Source organism: Chelonoidis abingdonii, chromosome 1 (genome assembly GCF_003597395.2).
Source record: "Chelonoidis abingdonii isolate Lonesome George chromosome 1, CheloAbing_2.0, whole genome shotgun sequence".
Lineage (NCBI taxonomy): Eukaryota > Metazoa > Chordata > Testudines > Testudinidae > Chelonoidis > Chelonoidis abingdonii.
Window position 1 is genome coordinate 312,555,756 of NC_133769.1, and position 12,257 is coordinate 312,568,012.

The 12,257-nt window shown below is 39.2% G+C and overlaps 1 protein-coding gene across 9 annotated transcripts in view; it reads right to left on the reverse strand.

Annotated features, from left to right (window-relative positions):
* ZC3H13 (zinc finger CCCH-type containing 13) overlaps window positions 1-12,257 on the reverse strand; it is a 58,417-nt gene that overhangs the window by 20,281 nt on the left and 25,879 nt on the right. For 6 of the 9 annotated variants that reach the window (XM_032790590.2, XM_032790599.2, XM_032790626.2 and 3 more), the window contains 7 exons: window positions 11,153-11,292; window positions 10,176-10,333; window positions 8,563-8,760; window positions 6,905-7,078; window positions 5,470-5,780; window positions 3,780-4,244; window positions 2,534-2,716 (listed from right to left, as the gene is read on the reverse strand). In XM_032790590.2, the coding sequence (XP_032646481.1) occupies window positions 2,534-2,716; window positions 3,780-4,244; window positions 5,470-5,780; window positions 6,905-7,078; window positions 8,563-8,760; window positions 10,176-10,333; window positions 11,153-11,292 (1,629 nt within the window). The remainder of the gene's footprint in view (window positions 1-2,533; window positions 2,717-3,779; window positions 4,245-5,469; window positions 5,781-6,904; window positions 7,079-8,562; window positions 8,761-10,175; window positions 10,334-11,152; window positions 11,293-12,257) is intronic. The other 3 variants (XM_032790618.2, XM_075061578.1, XM_075061579.1) reach the window with 1 other exon arrangement.

Here is a 12,257-nt window from a genome sequence, read left to right on the forward strand (position 1 = left end):
ATGCCATTCCTGATATCGTCATTTGCGTCCATTTATCCTTATTCCAGTAGTGACTGTACCAGTTGGGCGATGTACATAGCACGAGGGGAATTGCTTGGCATATATGGCGTATATTAATTGGTGGACGTGCAGGTGAATGACAGCATGATTGGTATTGGCTGAATCTGGTTATGGGGGCGCGGGTGGGGGGGGAGGAATGGGTGGTGTGGGGGGGGGGAGGAGGGTTGAGGCAGGGAGTTCTTGTGAGGGTGTCGTGGATGTTAGTATGTGGGCAGAGTTGCAATATCCGATACTTATGGTGTTTGCATTGATTGATTCTTAGCAGACAGAGTAGGCTGATGGTTACGGATTGTGCAGTTCGCTAGGTGGAGAAAGATGTTCATCCAAAATTGGCGAATAGGTTTACTGTAGGGCAAGGATTGCTGCCACCAAGACCTGTGAAAGTGTGCGATATGTGATCCGAGTGATGGGTTGCAGAATGGTCCGAGTCTGCGTTGGCGGGAGTGATTAAGTGGGTGGTTGTATGTGATGGCCAGTGGAGTCCTGTTGTTTTCTTTCTTGGGTTATCATTGCAGTACGCAGGCTTGTGCGTGAGGAATAAGACAATCTGGCTCGTTTGATCGTGTTTCTAATTCACATGCGGGTATGTTATTTTTGAGTATTATTGTGCTTGTGGATATTGTGTGGGTTGGTCCGCGTCCTGAGGGTTAGAGCAGATGCGGTTGTACCTCAGTGCTTGGCTGTAGAACAAATGGACTGTGTGATCGTGCGCCGGGATGGAAGCTGAGGTCATGAAGTGTAGGCATGAGGTGGTTAGTTTCGATTAGGGTGAGAATGGGGACAGTGCCTTTATTGGCAACAGTGGTGTCTAGAAGGTGGCTCCTCCGTGTGATTGTGCGAGGCGAGGAGTTGAAGTAGGGGGTGGAAGGTTGTTGAAAGCTCGATGGTGGTTTGACACCGCAGCTGCTAGAACAAGGCCATCTTCTGATTGAAGATAATGCGTTATGCTTCGCTGAGCTTGTGCTTGCTAGCTGATATATAATTAACGTGCCCCTGGAAATTTCCACTACCTGCGTCTGACGAAGTGGGTATTCACCCACGAAAGCTCACGCTCCAAAACATCTGTTAGTCTATAAGGTGCCAAAGGATTCTCTGCTGCTTTTACAGATCCAGACTAACACGGCTACCCCTCTGATACTCAATTCTATTAGAGCTCCTTATAAACATTTATTGTGCATTTCACTCTAAAACAAATGGCTTGCCTCCCATAAACTTCCTTTGTTGTACTGGCATAATTATATTTACTTCTAATTTTAAGATTTTTACTTAGAACTCAGTAAGACATGAAAGTTCAAACTGTACTATAATTTAAACAGCTGGTTACTTGCAAAGGTGGTAGAGATAAAAAGTAATTAGAAACTGCCAATGTCCAGGACACATTCAGACTTCAGTCTGTAGGCTAATGACAAGAAGGAAGATGCAGATTAGGTTCAACAAAATCTTTCCTTGAAGGTAGAAGAAAAACTAAAGCAGAGCAGCAGTTAAAAAAAACTCCAGAGCTTTTCATAGGAACAGAAGACATGACATATTATGCTGCTTTGTGGAGAGAAGAAAACTTGGCAGAGTAGTGCCTAACATGCTTTTTTAAAGGAACAAACACAGGCAGCATCTGGGATTCAATGGCCACACTGAACACAATTAAAACCTTCCCGAAGACCAAAAATTCATTGTAAATTTGCATTTATTCTCCTCACTGTCCCTAAACCATGAATTTGCCTTAATTAAGCTCTCCTGTTCTGCTAAACGAGGAAGTCAGCAAGCCAACTTTTTCAGAAGCCAACTCTAAGATGACTTTTCAGACTGGATGCTAGAACAGAACTCCCTAGGGACAACTTCAGCATTCTCTCTGCTATGAAAATGAAATGTCTCATGCTAATCCCAAAATGGCAGACCCTTATAAAAACATGGACTCTCCCCATCCTCACCAGCATCTGGATCAAGATTTATTAGCCATTTGACACTGACCACAGCAAAGCACTAATCAATATTAAATTCCCAAGTCAATAAAAAGTCACACTGTATTAATCACAGTATTATGCTGTACCTTACTTTAGTAGCCAGTCAAGGTTAGCCAAACCTTAACAGCATATTTAAATACTAAGACAAAAAATATTCTGTATGATTCTATATCAACAAGTAACATTGTATTGAAATGCAACAGTAGCCATATGCTCATATATATAAATAGGTAATATCCTTCAGAAAAATGTGCAGTTCTTTTCAACTTATTCATTTCACACTGAAGTCACCCAAAGTTGTTTGCTTAAAACATACCGAATGAATAAAAACAGCAGTGGGGAAATGCCATAAACCAGTCAAGGGGGGTGTGGGGGAAGAATCTATTATATAGCTGTGCTAATGAGCATTTGTACTAGATATGTCAATTTTCGTTAGCCTCAGCACAAGACTGATGCCAAACTCCAATATCAGGTCAGCTGTATGTTTCTGAATTTGTGCATGCATGTTTGCATACCTCTCTCTCTGTTGTCACGTCTTTCCCTTTCTCCATGTCTTCTTTCAAAGGATGAATCCCGTGCTTGCTCTCGATTGTCATAGCGGTCTCGGTCAGGATAGCTACTCCGTGATTCCCAGCTGTCATGGTAGTTGCCACTACTGCTATGACTGTCAACTTGAGACCCTCTGGTTGCCCGACTTCCTATTGAAAACATTTACACTCGCCATAAGAGTTCACGTGTAAGAAAATCCATTGATATTTTATAACAATTAACTATTTAAAATATCTAACTTCATTTAATTATACCATTGAAACAGAAGTTAAATTCTAAAAACTCTATTTGACATAGAAAACTGTTTCAATGCTCAACTCCCCATCCTGATGATTTAAAAGTTTATAATTAACAAATCTGACACACATTTGTGATAATGAGACATCAACCTACCAAAACCAGAAATAAGATACTGCACTTGAGTTCTAGGCATCTGAAAATTATACACACCATGCCCAAATACAGTACTCTATTTTCAGGAGAAATCAACTTCCTCTAGTGACAATATGGGGTTTTCTGACTGATAAGGTAGCATGGAGGTGGCGGAAATTTGTCCTTAGAAGAATAAGGCTGCAGACATTGTACAGAAGGAAATGAGCAGACCAAGCAATCAAGATATGACGGAGGTTGTTTTAAAATTATTGGAAGCTTTTAAAAAAGAAAATAAAAAGAAAATTGTTACATTAAAACTAAGAAACCAAAGAAAAAACAATGAATACAGATGACCAAATGGTGATAATATAAAAGAATTAACAGTTCTTCAAATACAAATTACAGTGGAACGGGTTTGGAAAGCCATAGAAAATGTTACATATTTCGTACGTGAGAAAAACGGAAGAAGTTGAACCTGGGTATACATGCATATTTGAGGAGAAGGAAGAGGGGTGTGTAATGCATATGGTTGGAGAATGTGCCTCTGTTAGTCTTTCGTTACACTTCAGGCTTTTATTTGTATTTCATGGCCCTTGGGAACAGCTAAGGTTGCAGATACATTAAGCAGAGTGGCACAGGATTTTTAAATACTATGGCAAGATGCCAATGCTATACTGTTTTAATGAATGGAAAACAGAGGAGTGCTATGCATTTAAGCGACAACAGTTCTATTTTAATGAAAATACCACTTAAAATTGCTTTAACAGCATACGCTTATTTGGCAGCAATTCATTATCAAATAATGTAGTACAGACATTGAAAAAATAAATCATATAGTACCTTTGTCAGATAATTCTGGACCTCTGCCTCGACTTCTGCCAGTCCGGTCACTTCTACTTTCACTTCTCGACTCATTTCTGGATTCGTTCCGTGTGTCAGCACGGGAATTCTCTTCTCTGCCATGGGTTCTTCCATAACTGCGTGGTTCCTCCTGATACTGATCTTCCTTTTTATGAGTATCTCGATTCTCTCTGTCTCTGTAGTCATGGATATCTCGTATAGAACGTGAGTCTCTCTGATCACGGCTATCTTTATTATCTCTGCTGTAATCCCTCGTATCCCTGGAGTCTCGAGTGTCCCTGGATTCCCTTGGCTCCCTACGGTCTCTGTTATCCCTGGTCTCCCTCCGATCCCTTCCATCCCGAGATTCTCGGTCATCTCTATGATCCCTGGAGGCACTCTGCTCTTGGTCATAATCTCGTTCCTCTCTGGTTTCCCTCTCTTTTTCCCTTTTTCCTCTAGTTTCTGGAAAACAAATTAAATGTAATATTCATCTTGATTAAAGTCTGCAATATTAGATTCTAACAATCCAAAGTAGAAAGGATATAAAATGATCCAACCAAATAAGATTTCTTACACAAAAGCCTATGGGGAAAGAATTACAAAGGCACAAATTGGAGGTGGGTGCTTAACTACCCTTGTTGCTTTAGAAAAACCTCTCCCATGGATTTGAATCTGTGATCTATTAAGTATCACATTTCATTGTTTAGAGATTAAATATATTCAGTAACTTCAAAATGCATTAGGACGACGATTTGCTGCAATAATTTTAGGACTAGGAGGATATTCCTTTATAGAATACTGAGTTCAAGTACTTTTCTTGTGGTAATTTCCCTTTTCAATTCTTTATGAACCTGACAACGTGCTCAGAATGCATCTACAGCATCATCTTTGTTAAGGCCTCTCACCACTAAAACACGATTTTTAAAATGTATTTATTTACTCACAATATGTTCCCATTATAAATACAGCAGAACCCTATTTATCCGATCTAGTTGGAACCGGGGCCAGGCTGGATAATCAAAAATTCAGCTAATCCAGAAAATGGGAAAGTGTGAGACAGCAGCACCATCTAGCGGCCACCAGAGAGATCGCCCGCTTCTGGACCTGTGTGCACTGGTTGTTGGGTTAATATAGACAGACAGATAATGGAGGGTCAGATAAATGGAGTTCCATTGTATTATCTTATAGTTGGTCTACAAATCTTGACAATGTTCTCTTCATAAATTTGGGGGTGATGGCATTTTTGTCCACCAAAATTGCCCAACAGACTTGACAGGCTATGTAGTTCACTGGTAGGTATTTGGCATCTTGAGAGAACACCACTATCTACTGCGATTGGTGCCACCACTGCCATATACAGGAAAGAATGGTTAGATACTAGGGAGAAAAAATGAAGGTCATTCTGGACTTTAACACATATCATACTGGTGAGACCTAGTACAGTGAAAGAGATCTTGCCTACATTATCATTCTAGTTAAAGTCTCTCCCTTTTACGCTATACCCGATACAGTGGGAACAGGAGTGCTGGCACAGATGTCTGCAGGCATTTTAACCAATGTGTTGTCTAACTAGTTGGAGCAAATCTAGATGAGACAATGATTAAAATAATCAGGTTTTTTAATTGTCAGCTAACTATACTTTGGGGGTAATGTAAAATGTTTCTGAAAAACATATTCTTGCTCATACCATCCCTCCTTTCGTGGCGTCTATCATGCGATTGTGAAGTCCGGTCACGATCGTGCCTCCCCTTCTCTCTCCCTGGGGACTGATGTCTTGAAGGACTTCGTTTCCTCTGAGGAGAGGATGAAACGCGCGGGGGATAGGGAGAGGAGGAACGCCTCACAGGTGGGGATGCTGTCCTTTGATAGGTTGGAGAAGGAGTTCTTTTGCGGCGGGGGGATGGGGAATGTCTTTGAACAGAGGAGCCTGATTGTGATGAAGAGGAGTGATGTCTTGATGATATGGGAGAGTGATGCTGCCCTGGTGGGGAAGTAGACCTGCAGGACACAACATTAAAATAGCCACAACATGCAATTATTTATGATACAATAAAATAAATAATAAAACCTCAATAAAAAATCCAATAAAAAATAAAATTTTCTATGATCTCTGCCCTCTAGCCATCAACTAGAAAATAAAATCTTTATTTCTAAAATATATAAACTGCTCCTCTCTCCCATGCATATTTATTGTTATCTCAAAAATAATAGGGTGGGGAGAAGGAGGTACAGCTCAGAAGTTTGAGCATTGGCCTGCTAAACCCAGGGTTGTGAGTTCAATCCTTGAAGGGGCCACTTAGGGATCTGGGGCAAAAATCAGTACTTGGCCCTGCTAGTAAAGGCAGGGGGCTGGACTTGATGACCTTTCAAGGTCTCTCCCAGTTCTAGGAGATAAGTATATCTCCAATTCTTTATAAAGATACTTTAAGGGTTTCTTATAACCACTCTATATTCCTAGTTTAATCTTTAGATAATATTCAAGAGCAAGTCATCCAGAAAACCCCCCTATATATTTCAGAAAAAAAGCACCTTTGATTAGACAATGACAAGAACTTTGTTGCTATGAAACATGCAGTCTTCCCCAGCAACATAGATATTTTACTAAATACGAGGTGCCTTCAAGAAATTCTGGTAACATGCAGCAGACAAATTATACATTTTCTTTCATGGGTGCACACTCTAAGTATAGCTATATACAGCATCCCTGTGGCAAGTAATACTGGCTTTTTAAATTTCTGTTTTTGTAATTTTCTGTTAGCTGTAAACTCTTATTAGGATCTCTCTTTGTCTAAGACAATTTAGGTCCCAATCCTGCAAACTCTTATGTATGTACATAACTTTCTCCCCTGCATAACTTTAAGCAGCTATGTAGTCCTGTTGACTTCAGTGTGGTTATTCAGGTGAGCAAAGAGTTTTCAGGATCAGGGATTCACAGCTACTCATGTTAACACTAAAGTAGATTGTTTAATACTGCTGCTAGGGTAAATAATCCTTTTATCAAAATGCTCACTTCTTTGGAAAGAACACATATCATGTGATCTCACAAGAGAGAAAGTGACTTGATAAGGTGGCAGGAAAGTGAATTGTTTAGGAAAATAAGAACTATGTTATTAACTTCCCACCTGCGAGAGGGTGAGAAAGTATGCTTGTGTGCAGTTGACTTGGCTGGAGCTCGGGAGGTTTGTCTTCTCCTTGAGGCAGGAGGTGAATATTCTCTGGAAGGAGAGGAATTACTGCCAGAATGATCAGCAGGACTAGGAGAACGCTTCTGTCTATGGGAGCCGTCTGAAAGATCTCTAAGAAACATACAAGTAGCAGCTTGTTCAGCATGCACAATATGGGATCAGTACATCTCCAATCAAATTAAAGTCAACTCCAAGACCACACCCGTAGTACAGGATCAAGAATTATTTCTGGCAGAATAGTTTGTTCATCATATATGAAATTATCTTCATCATATAGTGCTCAAGAATCTAATATCTACACAATCTACAGACTTGTTTAGGTCCAGAAGATCCCATTTAATATATTTTTCAATGTAATACAAACAGGGTGAAGCCTGAACCCTCCAGATTATCTGTAATTTTTTAAACAGCTAGATGTCAATACAAAAATAAGGAACTTGTTGTTTTTGTTGCTTTAATTTAATTAATTCTGTAAAATCAGAACCTTACTATAAAAAAGTTCAGACAAGTTTTCAGACCTTAATGATGACTTCTGAAGGAAGAACAGGACTGCTGGTATCTTGAACTGCCATTTGGCTTACTGAAGGATCAGGAGGATTTCAAGTATTTGTTTTCAATACAAAGTAACTTAAATTCACACACAAAGGTCACTGACACTTTTATAACAGGCTGCAGCCATTGCCATGGAAGTACCTACTGCTATCATGGTACCGCATGCACACAGGCTGCCAAATACACTCCCGCTTCTATCACAGCTGCACTGAGTGCTCCCCACTACTGCTTGTGACCTTCTGCCTCAGATCCAACCACCTTTCCGAGTCTTTTTACTTTATCAGCTCATGACAGAATGTAAAGGTTTTCCTAAACTCCTTAGTCTTCATGAAGTAATAGCAAACTTACCACTATACGTTGTGTGCGTGTGTGTGTGAGAGAGAGAGTGTGAGTGAGAGAATGAATATGACCTACCTTCCCCACATGGACAAACAGGTTTTGGGATGGATAAGGTGGGCAGGTATGAGTGTGAATACATAGAACCACCTTTGGATGTAAGCATCTCAAAAGGTAGGGACTTTTAAGAGGCAATTTTTGAAGAAACAGCATTACTAAAATACTAGATTTACTAAATGAGACTTTAGGGAGAGGAGAATGCCTCCTAATGGCCAATTTGCAGAATAATAGTGTTTTCTCTTCACGCGTTCACTGACCTGATATTCTGAAGAAGTGACGTAATGTTTCTCTACAAGGGGAAGTTCAAGGTATAATGGAAAAATTATGGCTTTAGAATGAAGATGTGAGGACTCTGGACTGGATCACCAGTCAAGGTCTGACTCACTGATGGAGAACATGACAGTTATTTCAGAAGGGCATCTCAACAAGTTACGGTATTTTTATTAAAGTGACAACTCAATTAGCTGTAGTTTATTAGTCCACTATAGGATGCAATTATATTTAATGAATTCAGAGAAAGTTGGCAGCAAGTCAAATGTAAAACCTTCTCTATTTAGTGCAATATGAGCTACAGATTTAACAGAAATGCAGACAACCTAAGCAAGGTTACATTAATGCTAAAAACCTAATAATGCAACAGAACTCACCTCTGTTTCTCTTTTTTCTCCTTATGTCTTTCAAAGTCACGTCCTCTCTCTTTCCCCTCTCTTGTTTTTTCTTCTAAACGCTCTTTTGCTTTATGTTTTTCTTTATGCTTTTTCCCCAGGGGAGTCTCCTCTTGTACTGGAGGAGGTGGACTAGGTGTACGAGGACCCTTCTTTTTACTCTGGGTGCTTTTGGAACTCCTAAATTATCAAAATACCGGAAAAAGCTATTTAAAAGACTAAATAAAATATCTGTTAACCTCTTAGATACTAGCAGCACCAATTTATAGAGCCAAGCGCTTTACAGCTTTTGGGGCAGACTTCTCTATTCCATCAGCAGATAGTAGCATTTGCAGTTGTACTTCACTGAATGGTGAATACAAAGGAAAATTAATGTCAAGCTCTCCTTTGAAGTTTCCCGTGGACATTTGAATATATAATCCTTATTTCTGAAATAGGCTTGCAAAATTTGGAACTGGTCCCAAATGTGTAACTACAGCTTCCAAAGTTACAATGCCCTTCTAAAACTGCATGCATCAAAACACCAAAATCCTTTGTATCTTGTCCAGATTCTGCAACTGAAACAATATATCTGTGCACAATACACTGCAGGGTCACTGCCTCAAATTTTAAGCTATTTGGGGTAGGGATCACTCATTCCTTGTATGTAAAGCATCCTACCATATTTTCAGGAGCCTTATGAATAAATATTCAACATTTTCTTTCCACCATGAATTACAAGGAAGTGTAAAGATATTTCTTTATACTCATATGTATTTTTCATAAGTCAGTAACAGATACAAACATATTAGTACCTAGATGTCACTGCATCTTAAAGCACTGTAGCAAGCAATCCCTTATACTAGTCTTTTACAGCAAAACCAACATTTACGAGTATTGTGACCCTATTTAAGCATACTAGGTTCAAAGGCAATTTGTTTGGCAAATATAGGTGCCTGTTCTTGTATTAGGGTTGTAATTTTCCTCACAGCTAATGGAGTTAAATATTGATTTCCAGGTTCTAGAGTCAGTAAGATCTTTTTTAGTTGATTGATTTTTTTGTGGCAAGAAGCCCAGTTGTAACAGCCTGTGATTTTGCCTCCTTCATTCTCTCTCTTTTGTCTTCTTTTCCCAGTGCTATAACTCTCCAGGTCACTCCTTAATCTAGGAGGCCAAGTAGTATCTCTTGTATAGCAATATGTAGTGCCAACAGAACACCTGACTCCCCAAACTGCAAAATTCCAATTCTAGCCTAAATTAACTTGTATTTAACCACCACCAACACCCCACATCATTGAACAAATATTATTCTATTTCTATTTAGATTTCTCCAGTGCATCTCACAGGCTCTAGGCAGTTCACGTCATTTAAAGAAACTACGTTTAATGCAAAATCTACAAGTTATTAAAACCAATGGAGACATATATATGCTACCTTGTCCCAGGGATTTTTGTGAACTCAGCAAAAAATCGACAGTTTCAAAACTGGTACACTGAATTCACACCTTAAGGGGCAAAGAAAATGAGTATCTATACCCACCAATTAGCACGAAACATTTCATAATGTATTGACATACCACCCTGTTCCCCACCCATAATGTATGTCTACCTACTGACCTCTGCTGGTCCAAGAGCGGTGAAGACACTGTAGAAGTCTTTCTCTCTTTCTTACTAACTGAAGATGAAGATTTGGGACTTGACCTTCGTTTTGGAGATTTAGACTTTCTTGGTGAAGGAGACTGTGATAATTTAGATCTAACCACCTCTGGAGAAATCTTGGATAAAGAAAAAGTTTAAACTACAACCAAAAACTCATGTGCTGTATGCATATCCTGAATAAGGATCCTAATATCATTCAAACTTTAGATAGTAACAACCACTGAGACACCATCTGCCTCAGACCTACTAAGCACATACTTTTGCAGTAGTTAATTAAAATATCTTAAAATAAAGCTGATCTTAAAGAAAATGCTGCACAAAAGACCTATGACGTAATTAAATGACACCTAACAGATCATTACAATTAGAATCATTTTATGGATATGAAAAACATTCTAAAGTTAGCCTGAAAAATTGCACTCCAGTAAGATTTACCTACAGCCCCAAAATTCTGGCTCTTAAGGTCCTATACCCCATATAGGCATATTCTTTCCAGTTATGAACCACCCACTAAGATTATGCCTAATAAAAGTCAGTGTAATACAAATAGTGAGGGCAGGTGGGGGACTGACATAGATAAAATGGTCCAGACTGAAGCATATGAAACAAATTCACAGCTTCTAAACCTCAGTGTGGGAAGACATGGGGAAGACCTTTTTCACACGTACTTCACAGGTTTTGAGACAGCGAGTTCGAGTGTACAACGATTTGTGCCCTAAAGTTCCTCTCCTATCTGCCTTCTTCCCTGCCTACACAGAAAGGCTAGCCAGAATATAGCCCTATGTTTCTAAAGTTATGCCCAACAGTCATTTATCGTTTGCCCTATGGTAGCACATAGCGGCTCCAGTCATGCAGAAAACAATTAGGACTCTAAGGACATAAAATGGCAGTTGATTAGTTTTAAGAATATGTGTACCTATTTTCAAAATACAAACCTCCTTTTTAATGACTATTTCCTCTCGCTTCTCCATGTTTTCCTGTTCAAGCTTCATGAGTTCTCTCTGAATCTTTTGACGTTTCATTTCCAAAGACAGCTCATGGTCATAATCATAATTAACTTCTCCATTATCAGAGTCTTTATTTAAAAAAAAGATGATAGGCAATATATGAAATAAGTGATCTTAGACATACTTCTCAAAAAACATCACACCCCTGAGTGACTTATTTATGCAGACCTAATTTGCTAATGTAGACCAGGCCTTATACTTAGATTATAAGCACTTTGGGACAGGCAGCATCTTTTTGTCCTATGTTTGTATAAAACCTAGCAAAACAGGGTCCTGGGCCATAACTAGGGCTCTCAAGCAAATACACATCACAATATTCAATTAATCAAAATAGCATGAAGTATTTCATAGTTATGTAGATATCACTCAGCTTCACTGGAAACCAGGATAACTTCATAGTAAGTCAGAACAAGTCAACTGTCTGCCCCAACAAAGGGAAATAGAAGTGGTGATCTTCCCCCAGAATTGTTCTGTCTTAAGCCAAAAAACAGCTGGTACAGTTTTTTAGTTAAATGAAAGCTAAAAATGAGTGTTTGACTGACATCTTGGACACCAAAATCCTCTTTTTGACCATAGAACAAGGAACAGTAGCAAGTAGCAAGCTTTCTTTTGACATCCTGACAATCGGCTTCAACAATGACCTATATGGGCTATGTGCAAAGATAATTTAGTTTTTGTGCTCAAATGAGACAGGCAAATGTAAAAATCGTTGTAAAATTGAGTCCTTCTTTATTTTAAATGAGGTAAACACACCTAATTGCACTGATCAGCTGTTCATCAGCCACAACTGATGTAGGCTGGATTTGAACCGGTCACCTAGATGAGAAAGGCCCTGCCAGTCAGTCAATGGCTGAGGGCCAATTTCTTTTTGCTTATGTACTGATCAAACAATTTTATGACCGGTGTCTTGTTCATCAAGTTTCAAAACAGACAGAGAGAGGGCAGACAGTAACAACTTCTTGTTTTACATCATATTTAACTTGGAAGGATTAGATCAGGAGTAGGTAACCTGCAGCACGTGAGCTGATTTTCA